The sequence below is a fragment of the Pipistrellus hanaki genome (genome assembly GCF_964339955.1).
Source record: "Pipistrellus hanaki genome assembly, chromosome: 18".
Classification (NCBI taxonomy): Eukaryota; Metazoa; Chordata; class Mammalia; order Chiroptera; family Vespertilionidae; genus Pipistrellus; species Pipistrellus hanaki.
The window spans coordinates 39,937,990-39,953,510 of NC_140520.1; the positions used below are offsets into that span (position 1 = coordinate 39,937,990).

The window sequence follows — 15,521 nt, forward strand, 5'->3', positions numbered from 1 at the left end:
TGGTTCTCCCAGCTGCTGTTATTGTTTCCATAAACTTGTAACTCCCACCTCCTGAGCTCAGCATCCTCCTAGAGACAATAGTGTCCTGCTGAAGGCTCAGACGCTGAGCCAGCCACTCTGTCTGTCAGCAGCAGAGTGACCTGAGCAAGTATCCACCTCTGGCCCCCATCCCAACGATGTGCACAATTTTCTACCAAGAAAGCCCAGGGCAGGATACGTTCCCTCTGTTCCTGTTCCCCCCCACACACCGGCCAGTTACCAAGCTCTGGGATTCTACCCTCCTCGCCATGTCCAAGGACATTCCAGGTCTCCAGCACCTGTCACAGGCACAGCTCACACACCTAATGGACGCACAGTTGTGGAAGTGGCAAAAGTTGTTCAAGGCAGAGAGAATGTATGAGCCAAGAAACTAGAAAAAACAAAGACAATTTAGGGACAGTAGCCAGACTGGTTGGGTAGAAAGAGGGTTTGTAGAAAAGGATGCTGCTATAATACAAAATGAGAACATTAAAGGGGGGCCAAACCAGGAGGGGCCTTAATGCCAGACTAGAGAATCCCAACTTGATCCTCTAAGAATTCCTTCCTGTTTCCAATGGTAAGATTTTGACCATGGAAGCTCACCTCATTGCCGTAAAACGCTTCTCCTGTATTTCCATCTTCCTCCCTCCCCATTCTCAAATAAATGGGAAGCACACACCTCAATCTGCGGGTGACAATGATACCTCTCTGGATCTACAGTGAGAGCAGACAAGGGCCAATCAACTCATGCTCCCTGAAACCCCCTGTAGATACTGGGAAAGCACTTGAGTCCTAGGGTGCAGGGTCCCAGCTCCTGACACGGAAACACAGCTCAGAAAAGAACAGAGTGTCTTCTTGCTATAGGTAAGACCTCCTAACTTTAAACAGCCAATGGTTTACTAAGACCAAACCCTTAGAACAGCCCCTGCTTTATACACTAACCAAGTTAGCCTTAGACTTATACTTTTATACGTGTTCTGACTGCTTATGGGAACTACAATGAGGTTCTTCCCAAGTTTAAATCTTAGCCTTTGGGAAGACAGGCCTTTGGAGACCCTGATGACGGTTTTGGAGAACACTGAACCCTATAAAGGTCCACATGTGGACACACACTAAGCCCTGCACTTTATGCCAAGGAGTTCATGAACGCTTCTGCCATTCAGAGGCCACAAGAACGCCTACTCAGCAGGAATGCCACTTGCCATGGGAGAGGAAGCGTGTGGCCCTGCACCGAGAGGGCAGGCTGCATGCCACCCAGTCTCTCCTGGCTCTGCTTTGTATCGATGTCACACTGTCTGCGACCGAGGAACAGAACAGAGAACCAAGCTTCTGACCTTGCACTCATTACAGCCAGAGTCCAAAGAAAGGAGCCAGCAAGCAGGAGATGAAAATGCAGCCATAAAGGCAAATGCAATATTGTGTTTACTGACAACCTGTACCCCATTAACCTGGTCCTCCTGGGAGTGGACAGCTAAACCCAGGAGAGACACTGCACAGGTGTCCTGGACTCATGCGGATAAATGTTAGCATGAGGGTGACGAGTCACCTGCCAGAGCGACAGGGAGGGCCGATGGTTCCTAAAGCGCACCAGGACCAAAGCCTACAACGTCTTTCAATACGGACTTCAAATCGCTTCTCAGAGAATCCAGGCTGCGTGGCCATCTGGTGGGCAAAATGTAGAAACACACACAGTCGTAACTCGCTGAGGACAGAGGTCAGGACCCCCAAAGCTGCTCCAGGCCAAGCTCACGCCTCAGAGGAAGAGCCTGATTCTGTTGCCAAAACACACACACTAGACCTGAAATGCACCCTGTTGTTTAAACACTGGCCTCTCATTAAAAACAAAATGTTCACAGACACAAAAGTCTAAGGCCAAAACGTCACCAAGAAAGTTTTACAGAGGATCCAAGATGGCTGCTCGGGTATACACCTAGCCGCAGCAGCTCACAACAATTTCAAGGGAATACAACTAAAATGTAGAGTGGACATTGCCCAGAGCTACAGGTAGTCGACTGACTGAAAACTCTACAATAGGAAGGAGGGAGAAAACCAGAAGGAAAATCAGAGGAGCTGAAAAAAAGCCTAAGGTACGGAGACATGCTGCACGCTCGCACGCACGCGCGCGCGGAGAGGTCGCAGCCGGAGAGGAGGAGAGGGCTGGGTGCTGCCTGGCGTTCCCTAGCAGGAAGGAAATAGAACCCCCAGCCTGGGCTGAACCCCCGAACCGGCAGCGCTGAGCCCCAAGTTATGTGCCAGACCCTGGGGACCCAGGCTCCGGCAGGGGGAGACAATCCCGGGGGACGGCGAAATGCGGGGCCCCCGGAGTCGCGCGCACATGGCGCGCAGAGGACTGAATGTTGACTCTGATGCTGGATTACCCTAGCCGGAAGAAACAAAGCCTCCGGCGGCAGCTCTGAGCCTCAGTCCAGACCGCCACGAACTCCAGGTCTGGGCCAGTCCCTGGGGACCCAGGCTCGGGCAGGGGGAGACGGAGCTGTGAGGTGGAGTCCTGGGAGCGCGGCGAAAGGCCGAGCCCCCGGAGTCGCGCACACTGTGCGCAGAGGACAGTCTGTTGACTCTGATCCTGGACTCCCCTAGTGGGAGGAAGAAAGAAAGCTCCAGACTGGAGGAACACCACGAGGAGCAGGAGCCCCTGCCGGACACCGGCCAGCCGGGCGCCAGCAAGGAGCTGGGCGACGGGGCCCCCAGTGGGGGGGGTGCCCCTGAGCCTTCGACTGCTGAGCGCTGGCAACGGAGCCAAGGACGGGGGCTACTTCCTGGGCGGCGCCGACCCCGGCAACAGACTGGAGCAGCGCGGGAGCCCGCGGAGAACAAAGGGGTGCCACAGGCCAACCTGCTGAGCTCCCAGGACAAGGAGGAAGAAACCAAAGAAGTTCTCAATGTGAAGAAATCAAGTGAGAGCAAATGATAGTAAAATTACTTAAGAAAGAATACAAAGAAGATCTTGAAAAATCAAAGACTACGTCAGAACTCAACGCACCAGCCAACATTGCAACATAAATGCGTTTTGTTTTTTTTTTTAAAAAAAGAAAAAAAAAAAGAGAAAAAAGGGACAGAATGTTGGAACAGCGGCGACCAGGCCTAGAGTGGCCAGGCACAAGGCAGTGGCAGCTGGGCCTGGAGCAGCAGTGGCCAGGCCCCAGAGCAGCAGCAGCCAGAACAAGAGCATCAACGGCCAGCACTGGAGCAGCCAGACCTGGGGCAGTGGCAGCCAGGCCTGAGGCAGAGGCGGCCAAGCCCAGGGTGGCCATTCCAGGAACACCCAGACACGGAGTGGCTGGGCCCGGAGAAGCCCGGCCCAGAGCAGCCGGGTTGGGAGCAGCTAGGCCCAGAACAGCAGTAGCCAAGCACGGAGCATCCAGGCTGGGAGCGGCCAGGCTCGGAGCAGCCGGGTCGGGTGCGGCCAGGCCCGGAGCAGCGGCGGCCAGGCTGGGAGCGGCCAGGCCCGGAGCAGCTGGGTCTGGTGTGGCCAGGCCTGGAGCAGCGGCTGCCAGGCTGGGAGCGGCCAGGCCCGGAGCAGCAGCTGCCAGGCTGGGAGCAGCCAGGTCCGGAGCAGCTGGGTCTGGTGTGGCCAGGCCTGGAGCAGCAGCTGCCAGGCTGGGAGCGGCCAGGCCCAGAGCAACAGCTGCCAGGCTGGGAGCGGCCAGACCCGGAGCAGCCGGGTCTGGTGCGGCCAGGCCCGGAGCAGCGGCTGCCAGGCTGGGAGCGGCCAGATCCGGAGCAGCCGGGTCTGGTGCGGCCAGGCCCGGAGCAGCGGCTGCCAGGCTGGGAGCGGCCAGATCCGGAGCAGCAGCTGCCAGGCTGGGAGCGGCCAGGCCCGGAGCAGCCGGGTCTGGTGCGGCCAGGCCAGGAGCAATGGCTGCCAGGCTGGGAGCAGCCAGGCCCGGAGCAGCAGCTGTCAGGCTGGGAGCGGCCAGGCCCGGAGCGGCCGGGACCGGAGCAACCGGTCCCAGAGCAGCCGGGTCGGGTGCGGCCAGGCCTGTAGCAGCAACAGCCAAGTCCAGAGCAACTAGGTCGGGAGCGGCAGTGACCAGACCCGGAGCAGCTGGTTGTGGAACGAACCAGAGCAACAGAGGCCAGGCCCGGAGCAGCCAGGCCCGAAACAGCTCGCTCCTCGCCTGTACCTGCCCACAGCTGCCTCTCAGACGTGGCTGGAAACTTTTGCGGGAACTTGAGGGTCTGCTGAATTAAGTGATGAAGGCTTAGATCTGGATGTGTTGAGTTAGTATAGCGCTGGGGTGCTGATCTGTGAGTGCCTTGGGTGGGGCCTGGATGAGGCTGGTTGACCTATTTGGAAATGTCTTTTGTGTGAAGTGTATCATTGGGCATGTGGAGGTATTATTGATATGAGAAAATGCTAAGTAACAGATTTACTATCTGAAAAGGGATTTACTATCGGGGAAAGGGAGGGAGGAAGAGACTGAACATAAACTGTGCACCTATGGATGAGGACAATGGGGGATGGGGAGGGGGCAGAGGGTGGGGTGGGAACCTGGTGGAGGGGGGAAGAAAAGAGGAACCTTTGTAATAATATGAACAATAAAGATTGATTTAAAAAAAAAAAAAAAAAAAAAAAAGAAAGTTTTACAAATTTTGTTCATTACGAGTGGTTATATAAACCACAAGCCTTTCATAATTAAAACTGTGAGAAAAGGACATATGGGATGTATTGATCTAGACAGCCACCTCCCTCATTGAGACAGGAACCACATATTAGTCATCTGCAACATCCTAGAACCAAGGTCCATTCCCAACACATGGCACGTGCTGCGGGGTTACAGCCTGGATTAAAACATCATGTGGCCCGAGCCTTGACGGCTGCCAGTGAGTCCCACGCAGCGCGAGCTGCATCTGTACCTTCCGTGGGTGCAGGGTGTATCCTGATAACCGGCTGATGCTTGGCCACTGGCACCAGCGTGGGCAGCGCCTGGATAATGATGGCTTTCGCCGGAACGCAAGCGTTGGTTTGAGTCTTGGGTGCTGCTGGGAGCAATAAGGGCTTGGGCTGAATTGAAGGTTTGGAATTCATCTGAAGTTTTTTCTTTGGAGTCAGTCCATTTTCTGGAGAAAAACCAAACCACAAATCAATCTGAAGACAATGAAGCCAATCTCAGAAAACAGGTTCTATTGATATTATACACTTCTCTCTATACTCTGGCCTCTAAAGTCGGTTATCTTGAGGTTATGACCTCAGAGTAACTAACTGAAGTTTAAGTATAGCTACTCCATACCCTAATGAACTGAAGTAAAGTCCTTAACCTGAGGACTACCTTCCTTATATTGAGGAATACTGACATTTAATGTTATATCTGTTTCAAGTGTGCAACATAATGATCCAATATAATATCTGTAGCACCAAGTGATGATTACAGTAAGTCTAGTTAACATCTGCCAACATACAGGGACAAGTTACTTTTCTTGTCATGAGACTGTTAAAGTCTATCTCCTAGCAACTTCCAAATGTGCACGACAGGGCCATGAGGTGCAGTCACCAAGCTGTCCATGACATCCACACTTGCTCATCCCATGGAGAAATGAGTCCTCTTCCGGATAGCTCAGCTCTGGGTGGAGGGGGTGCAAAACTGTGAGAAGCATATAAAACCCCTGACCACAACCTGCAGGCCACAAGGTCACCCCCACGGCCCTCACATGCAGCCGTAAGTGGAGGGCAAGGGGCTGAGACTACTGTACAGTCTCTTTTGCCTCTAGAAACAGAGACAACCAAGAAGAGGACTCCTTTCCTGTCCTCTCCACCTCGGCCTTCAGGACAAACCACAAGCCAGGCCCACAAGCACACGCTCCCTCCCGCAGTTCCTCTGGCAGCACAGCAGCACGGCAGCACAGCAGCACAGCAGCCAGAAAGCACAGCAGCCCTGAGAGAGGGAGGAATACCGGGTTTGCTCCTGGGACCCGTGAGGGGCTGGTCGTCTTTCGGTGGCTCAGCTGAGCAGGGACCATTGGCACCTTCTCCATAGAGGGAAAGGGGAGACATCTGGGAGGCGGAAGACAAATCCAGCTCCTCCTGTAGCAAAAGCAAACATAAATCACCCAGAAGAACACATCCTTGAGCAGAAAGTCATTTAGAAAGAGAGGCAAGGCCCACAGAGACAGAGAAATTTTTCCAGACAACTCCTAGCAAAGGTGTGATGTATCAGCCCTTTCAACATGAAGTATTAAGACATTCCAGATAAAGCAGATTGTCCTCCGACACTGAACAACAGCAAAACACAGCTCTTCGCTGGGAACGCTCCCAGGGCTACGCAAGAGGGCGTGCAGGGGAGACTGTGGAAAACGAGACTGGAAGGGAAGTCGGGCCGGCACGAGGGCCAGCACCTGGCGGATGTGAGTTTCACCCTCGGAAGGGTTGGAAGTCACCAAAGGTTTTAGCAAAAGACTGACACTCCAATGTGCGGTTCTGAAAGATGTCTGTGAAGGTTCCTCTGCTAAGGAAGGTCTGGGGAGCAAGGGGAGTGAGAGCAGTTATACTCCTATTTACTTGATGCAGCTGAGATGCTGAGGGCCTGGCAGGGCCAAGAAGATGAATTCTAGAGACATTAAGTCCACGGAATCATCGGAGTTTCATAAATGACGAGATACAGAGCCTGCCAGATATTACATTCAGAAATATTCTTTTGAACTTTTCTTGTTATATTTTCCTTTTCCTCATTCCAGAAAGTACCTAAATCCTTTTCCTGACCTCAGAGCTTTGATCTGGATGGAGAGCACAATCATTTTTAAGGAGCTACCAGACTTCTGTAAAAATCTCAGTTGGTTGGAGTGTTGTCCCCTACACTGAAAGGTCAGGGGTTTGATTCCCAGTCAGGGAACATATCCAGGATTCAAGTTCCATCACCGGTCGGGAGTGTACAGGAAGCAATTGAACAATGTTTCTCTCTCTCTCTTTCTCTCTCTCTTTCTCTCTTTCCTTCTCTCTCTCTCCCTCTCCCCCCTTTTCTCCTCCCCCAACCCCTACCCCTTGCTCTCTCTCTCTAAAATCAACAAAAGCATATCCTCACCAGGATTAAAGAAAAAACCTTGGTCATTTCAAAGGCAGGCTAGGTATTGCTGAACTAAGAAGACCATTCCTTCCGGGTGCATAGCTGAGGAGTTACAAAAGCACCCTCTCTCGGCCTTTCATGTCCTCAGAGAATATCTGTTCCAACCAGGGCAGGTGGCAGGGAAGATTAGTCAGCAATAAATGGAGAACCCTGAATCCTGGGAAAGGACAATGAGCCAATGGACACAGGAAAGAGGGTAAAACCAGGGAAACCCAAAATCAGGGAAACTTCCAAGATCCCAATGCCCTTCCTCGAGACTCAGTTTCCTCGGGCTCAGAAGAGATAATGAGCTCACTCATTCAATGTGAACTGCCCCCTGCCCCTTCCCCCATCCACCATTGTCCAGGCAGCATGACAGCCAGGATTGCCACTCACGGGGACATGCTGAGTTGAAGAGCAGGAGTCCACTGACTGTGGAGGTGACACTGCGCCGCTGGAGGAGGCCGGAGAAAGCAGCAGAGGCTCTGCCTTAATATCTTTAACTGAAAAACACAGAGTATGAACGCCATAAAGTCAGCAACAAGGAAGGTAAAATCTACTCTAAAAATTCAAACCCAGAGAAGGGAAGGTCACCAAAGTTTATTATCAAGTAAAAATCCGAGATGAGAAGCAGTCTACCTGGACTCAGACCCTGCCACCTCCCCACCCAGGAGGGAGTGTGCTCCCTCCATCTGAAGCGAAGAGATCAGGGCTCCTTAAGCAGCAGTGCACGGGAACTCCTGTGCGTGTGAAGTCAGATGACCATGAGATAGCATGTGTGAGGAAAGCAAGCACCGAGAAAGGCCACGTGTAGGCACTCTAGGCAGTCCTCGTCTCCAAGTCACTCCAGATGAGGTCTCCAATGAGCGAGTAAAGAAACCTTAAGAGATTTCTAGCCCTGAGATGTCAAGCTGCCCCAGCCTTCAGACCTTCCCACTGAGGCCTGTACACCAGGGAGCAGAGACAAGCTCTTCCTGGTGCACCTGTCCAACTCCTGACCCCCGGGTTTGAAAGCCTTGGTTTTAAGCCACTACATTTTAGGGTCATTTATTACATAATTGTGATCAGACACTGGCCTTGTGCAGCCCAGTGCTCTGAGGGAAGACAGGCATTGAGCAAGATACACAAATACACAACATGAAGTGCCAGAGAAGTGTGGGGACCTGCTGCTTATCTACCCTCTGTCCCCAGCTCCAAGTCCACCTCCTGTAGTCTGAGATGTGAATCACTCCTGCAGGCCCAGCTGGTTTCCGTTAGGGCTGTCAGTAGGGACCTTAGAAGGGTTCTGACTAGCAGAAGGGGAAAGGGATTTTCATCCTTGATTAGCTTCACCGAAGTGACAGCGTGCAGCAGGCCCCAGCTCCTGCCTGCACCCCCGAGCTCCCCTCCCCAGACAGGGAGTGCCTCTCCTTAGAGGACATAGCCACACGCATGGGCCCTACACCAAGTACCTAAGTGCTAGTAACCCCAAGATTTTTCCTTTGATTCCCTAAGTCTGTCTGGTTCTCAGGTTAATCTCTTACAGAGATACTAGAGGCCTGGTGCACGAAATCTGTACATGGGTAGGGTCCCTAGGCCTAGCTGGCAATCAGGGTGGATTGAGGCCTTTCTTCCCCTGGCTGCCAGCCAGGGCCTTCCTTCATTCCGCTTCCCCTAGTGGTCAGTGCACATCACAGCAAGGGGTCAAACTCCTGGTCAAACTCCCGAGGGGATAATTCGCATATTAGTCTTTTACTATAAGTCAAAATCAATATTTCTGAAAGGAATTCTTTACTTGTGTGTGATTGAAACATAACTATGAAATTCTGATCTATGTTATGGCAAGAATTTTATGTATGCACAGCCATACCAGGAGTAGGATATACAGTCCCTGGAATTTTTTAACCCTCCAAGGTAGCCCAATAACCCCACCTCATTTTGACTATTACTAAACTACAAAATAAAATTAGTCCATTCAAAGTTTTTACCAATGAAATACATCATTACCTGTACAGAACTGGTTGTTGATGTCCCAAATGCCTGTCTCCCATGCCATCAAATCCAAATCAAAATCAAGGTTATCAAATCTGTTTTCCTGTAAGTTTCAAAAGATATTAGCAAAAGATATTAGAAGAATAAAATATATACATCTAGAAATCAAACTATTGCTGCAATTTGCCATAAGTAAATTGCTATCACCAAACTTAGTAAAAATAATTTTCTGTCAATCAGTTCACCTTGAACCCTCACCGTGGAGAGGCCAGAGAAACCAATGCAGTTACCAAAGCACAGCAGTAACAGCTGGGGAAGATCCCCGGGCCTCATTCTTTTTAGTGGGGTCAGACCATTACAATAGTCACAAAATATGTCCCTGTCATAAAAGAGATCCAGCAAAATAAAATAAGTTTTCCTGCTGCCATTCAGGAAAACGACCCAAAGCCAATGCCTACTACACAGTCCTATGCACAGTGAAAGAACACAGACATGCAAAAGACTGGCGGGAATCACAGGGCTCTGGCTGAGCCTCAAGTTACCAAATGAAGTGGTAATGCCAGAACCAAGGGCCCACATGAGGATAGGCCCCTTTCCTCTTTTTTGGACTGCCCTGTACTTTGCCAATTTCTAAATTTTTTAACCCTGAAGGTAGAACCTAGTTTTCTGGTCAGGGTCACAAACCTCTAAAAGGTCTCTTTTCATTCAGATTATGATGTTTCCTTACAGATGAGCACACTCGGGCCATCTGGAACCCCACCCAGACCATATATAGGAATTTCAGAACCCTCCTGTGAGCTGGAAGCCAAGGTAATGCCACTGCTATTTACAGTGTCTGGGGCAGAGGCAAGAACAGAGTGAACTTAATACACAAACAGTGCGATCAAGTCAATAGTAACAAAACAGCAATTAAAGAGAAAATAAGTCTCAAGCAAAAAGTAAAGATTAATCTAGTAGTTATTAACAATCATTTGTTTATTGATTGATTGACTTCAGAGAGGAAGGGACAGAAGCACCAATGATGAGAAAGAATCACTGATCGCCTGCTTCCTCCACAACCTGGGCTAGGAATCAAACCCAAGACCCTTCAGTCCACAGGCCAACACTCTATCCACTGAACCAAAAAGCTAGGGCATTAATGATCCTATCTAATAAAAGAGTAAAATCAAATTAGCCATCACTCCACTACACCCACAAGCCATGCCCACCAGCCAATCAGGAGCAAATATGCAAATTAATCCAACCAAGATTGCTTCGGCCACAGAGCGAGCAGGAGGCTTGGGTTTCCTGGGCAATGAAGGAAGCCAAGCTTTCTACATACCCTGGCAGGCCCCAGGCCTCCACTCAAGGCTACAAAGTTTCAATTATAGAAGATAAATAAATCCCAACAAAAATGGCAGCAGCCACTGCGAGAAGGCACAGGCTGGGCCAGGGGTCCTCAAACTTTTTAAAGTGGGGGCCAGATCACGGTCCCTCAGAGAGCTGGAGGGCCGGACTATATGAACTACTAATTCCTACTGTAACACCTCAGCTGCGCTCACTGCCCAAAAAACCTGGCGGGCCAGATCAGACTCCTCTGCGGGCCGCATGTGGCCCGCGGGCCGTAGTTTGAAGACCCCTGGGCTGGGCTGAGGGACCCCTCCTCACCCCCCCTCCAACCCCCCGACGCAGTGTAGGAATCTCATGCACCAGCCCTCTAGTTTGGTAATAATTTCTAGGATAACATTTCAAAATGCTTCCCATATGGTTTATTTTTACTGCTCTTATCACACTGTCTATCACTGAGTAAATTCTGTTCAAGTTCACATGAGAAGAAAACACGACTTAGGTCATGAAAGAACCACTTTTTAAATCAACCTCCTCTGCTGTTTTCTTATTTGAATCCACACATCACAAATTAGGCAGCCCTGTACGTTTAGCACCAAAGCTCCCGCACGTCCCGAGCCTGCCACTCGAGCACCAGGCTACCAGACAGACAGACACTTTCACAGCATCGGGACAGTATCTGGTTGGAACCCTCACAGCATGTTTTATGTAAAGGGTTATTACTGGCACGTATGTTCTCTGGCTCTTTGATGACTTATCCTATGAAACTCCACTACCGTGTGACAAGAAGATGGCACAGCCCGACCGGCGTGGCTCAGTGGCTGAGCATCGAGACACAATTTACAGCTAGAAAGGGCCCGCAGAAGCCATCACACCGATCCTCCATGTAACACTCAGAAAAGCAAAGGAACTGAAGGACTTGTGTGAAATAAGAGTGTGAATTATAGTCAGGACCGTATTTCTCTGGATCTTTCCAATTTAGGACACTGTTTCTTGTTCGTTTTAGAAGGCAGAGGTTGTAAAGGAATATCAGTTGCACAGGCAACCGGCCAACAGTAAGTTAATTTAATCAAAAAACCACATTCTAAGTGTCTCACAAAAGTCATATAAACATTAAAATCCCATGCACTGATTACAAAATATATCAAGTGTTTTCACTCTCTTCTTCATAATAAAACAACACTAAACCATCTATAAATATAAAAATCCAGCAACCGTTACAGCAGAACAACCAGCACGCACTGAGGCAGCCAACCAGCCTGATCCGGGTGGGGCCAGCCAGCCAACCACTTTGGAAGGCAGAAATTTGGAGTCCAGGGACCTTGGAGATGCTCAGTCTCAGGCAGCTGTGTGGGCAAAGCTCTCCTTTGGTGGAAGTGGACCGGGGATCAGGGCGCTGGAGTCAGGGAGGTGGTCGGGAGGCTTTCCTGGTGGCCTCCTCAGGCCACGCACACCACCTGAGCGTCTGGCCCTGGTTGGAGCAGCGGCAGGAATAGGGGCCTCGGGGCACAAGGCACAGCGACACACAGGAGCCAGGAGGTGCGAGGCCCAGTCTGGGCTCCTACCTGTCCACTGGACCCAGCAGCACCAGCAGGTGGGCCATGGTGTGCAGCCAGGCACTGGGCCACAGCTGGGAGGGGAAGCCAGCCAGGAGGGCAAGGCCCGTGCCAGACAGCCCTGAGCAGCGTGGGCGGGGCCGGAGCTGGAAAACGTGGCGAGGTGAGCGGGACTGCACGCCTGCACCTTTTTGGCCTTGGCCTTGGCATTCTGCGGGCAACCAGTGTACTGCCTACCAGCATGCTGGAGGTCAGCAGACGTGGCGGAAAGTGGCAAGGCCACGGGAGGGATGGGAAACGTGGCCATCTTTGGGAAACACAGCTGCCACGGTCTTCAGTAACTATGAACTGATAATCTTTGGTCTCGTTCCACAGAAGAGGAAGCTGAGACTCAAAAAGGGAGCCTTCCACAGCACCTCACCCCCTTCTCAGCTCTGACCCTGGGCAGCACTGCTTTCCTTGAAAGTACAGGATCCAAAATGCTTTTAGATCTTTGCTCTGTTAGGCAGGAGAGAATTTAGCACAGGGAATCGGTGCTTGGGAAATCATCGGAAAGCTGGAGGAGTGGGTAATAGGCTGGGCTCCCAGGAGAGACGCCCTGTCCAGCAGGAGGAGCTGCCCCTCAGCCACAACTGAACTCTGGGACACTCTGGCACAGCTGTGACCCGGGATCAGGAAGCTGCTGTCCCCGCAAGTGCCCTCCAGCTCCCACAAAACAAGTCACCGGGCACTGCCTCTGCCACAGCTGCCTGTGCACAGCCTGCAGAAAACCTCCACATCTCTGCAAACATGACACCAGCAGCAAAAAGCCCAAACTGCGGGAAGATGCCTCTGCCCCACTTCTGCTGTCAAAATATTGTGCAAGCACATCCAATCGGCAGAAACAAATTCATATCCAGAAACCTAGCTGCAAAGGAGTCTGGGAGTGAGATCTTGCCAATGTACCTCATGTGCCTGATATTGATAAAAATGGGGCCTGGTTGGTGAGGCTCGGTGGTTGAGCATCCATCTATGAACCAGGAGGTCACGATATGATTCCCGGTCAGGTTTTGGGCTCAGTCCTCACTGGGGGGCATGCAGGAGGCAGCTGATCAAAGATTCTTTCTCATCATTGATGTTTCTATTTATCTCTCCTCTCCCTTCCTCTAAAATCAGTAAATATTTTTAAAATGGGGTCATGCTGTATATATGTGTTATAATGAGTTTTTCACTTTATAGATCACTAATCTCTTTCCTGTTAAAACCATACTTATAAAACATTATTTATTTGTCATTCTTTTTAATTTATCTCAGAGAGATGGGAGAGAGAGAGAAACATTGTTCCGTTGTTTCCTGCACTCACTGGACTGGGTATTGAATCTGCAATCTGGGCATGTGCCCTGACTGGCAATCGATCCACCAGTTTCTGGTGTATGGGACGATGCTATGCTGGTACCCTGACCCAAATTCCAGCCTCCAGAACTGTGAGAAAAATACATTTCTGTTGTGTAAGCCACACAAATTTATGATAATTTGTTATGGCCGTCTGAGCTGACTAATCCTGTATATTAAAAAGCACAGCAACTAAATGGCAGAATAATTGGAACAATTGTAACAACCACGGTCCCTCGCCCCGGGCGGTCCCTCCCCTAATTGGCCCCCAGCAGGGTGGGCCAACTGGACCCCACCAGTGCACAAATTCATGCATCGGGCCTCTAGTTCTTTGAGAAATGTTTGAGAAACCCACTGAGAAAGCAATACATATTTTTATACTCAGGTTAACACAGGCTTAAAAAATAAGTGATAAATATGCAATCCAATTGATGTGTACATAAAATCACTGTTCACGCGAATTATTTCCCAACTGAAACAGCACCACGTCCATTAAAGAATAAGACAAATAAAAGTTCTCTCGGCCAGCGTGCTGTATGCTAACACAAATGTTCAAATCCAGAAAAGAAAACCTAAGGTATTTTTGAGGATTCAAAGTTCTACAATAGCTCTTACACAGACTCCCACCTACTCAAAGGCAAAAAGTAAGGAGACAGCCAGATGTCCGAGCATTCTCCACTACAGATACATAACCTTAAAAAAGCAAGTTCTGTTGACTGGTCTGTGGCTCCATCACCATCTCCCTGGTACAGCCAGTTTCCTACAGAAACCAAGAAGCAGGCAGCAAAAGAACTTTCCTAAGGTCACCCACCCCTGGGCCAAATGTGGACTTAGAATACAAGTCTTCTCACACCAAGACCAATGCACTTTCTACAACCCTAAATATACTGACTAGCAAATGGCTATATCATACTTAAAGTTACTTAAATTTAGCTAGCCTAACCTGTTATTCTGAAAACTTCTTGTAATAACTAGGGTAGAACTGAAATATCACACCCTTCACTGCTTCTCCTCTCATGGGTACTTACCAGAGCTTCATTTGCTGCCCCCAAGTGCAGGTCCTCGATGTCTGTGAAATAACCAAGTTCAGCAAACAAAGCAGAATCTTAGAAGAAAAGAACAGAGATGAACTGTCAATTCCATGTTCTGACCCATGGATAACCATTGTATCCCTATGCCAGATCTCTCAGGCATAGGCTGATGGAGCTGGCATTACTATTATTGGTAACTAGAAGCCCAGTGCATGAAATTTGTGCACGGGAGACGGGGGGGGGGGGGGGGGGGGGGTCCCCTCAGCCCGGACTGCACCCTCTCCAATCCAGTACCCCTCGGGAGATGTCCGACCGCCTCTCGCAATCCAGAACCACTGGCTCCTAACTGCTTGCCTGCCTGCCTGCCTGCCTGCCTGATCGCCCCCAACCACTCTGCTTACCTTCCTGATCACCCCTAACCACTTCTGCCTGCCTGATTGTCCCTAACTGCTCTCCTACCAGCCTGATCACCACTAACTGCTCCCCTGCTAGCCTGATGGCCCCTAACCACCTCTGCCTCAACCCCCACCCAGGACCCAGGATTCCCTCCTCCAGCCAGTCACAGGCACCCAGAACCTGGGATTCCCTCCCTCTGGCTGGCTGCAGGCACCCAGGACCCAGGCCGACCACAGCCACAGGGAACCATGAGTGGGCAGCTTGTCCCTCTCCAGGGCTGCAGCCGCAGGCGCTGGCACCCAGGACAACAGGGCAAGCAGCTTGTCCCTCTCCTCGGCCACAGCCCCAGCCACTAGTGCCTGGGACTAAGGGGCGGGTGGCTTGTCCCTCTCCCGTGCCAGGCCACAGGCGCAGGCGCAGCCACTGGCCCCCATTCCTCTCTCCCTTATTCCTCTCCTGAGCCACAGCCTGGCTGATCCCCATTCCTCTCTCGCAAACTCATTTGTGCCTGGGTGGTCCCCATTCATCTCTCCCTAGTGTAGAGTGTTAGAACCACTATGGTGTGACAGCATGAGGGTGTGTTAGCTCTTTATTATATAGGATACTATCATCAATTACTATCCTATCTAATAAAGAGGGAATATGCTAATTGACTGCTACAACCTCAAAGATGGCAGTGCCCACAGCCACAAGATGGCGGCCTCCACTTCCCTCAGCCCTGCCAGGGTGGCAGACACAAGATGAGGCTGGAAAATGTTGTTGTGACAGAAGATAAGAAAATTCTCAGAGCCGAA

General features: G+C 50.8%; 1 protein-coding gene across 4 annotated transcripts in view; it reads right to left on the bottom strand.

Annotated features, from left to right (window-relative positions):
- The window catches only part of ATF6 (activating transcription factor 6), a 142,576-nt gene that overhangs the window by 119,201 nt on the left and 7,854 nt on the right, over positions 1–15,521 (bottom strand). For all 4 annotated transcript variants that reach the window (XM_084867063.1, XM_084867062.1, XM_084867064.1 and 1 more), the window contains 5 exons: positions 14,329–14,405; positions 9,063–9,150; positions 7,473–7,579; positions 5,932–6,061; positions 4,897–5,100 (listed from right to left, as the gene is read on the bottom strand). In XM_084867063.1, coding sequence (XP_084723189.1) covers positions 4,897–5,100; positions 5,932–6,061; positions 7,473–7,579; positions 9,063–9,150; positions 14,329–14,405 — 606 coding nt within the window. The remainder of the gene's footprint in view (positions 1–4,896; positions 5,101–5,931; positions 6,062–7,472; positions 7,580–9,062; positions 9,151–14,328; positions 14,406–15,521) is intronic.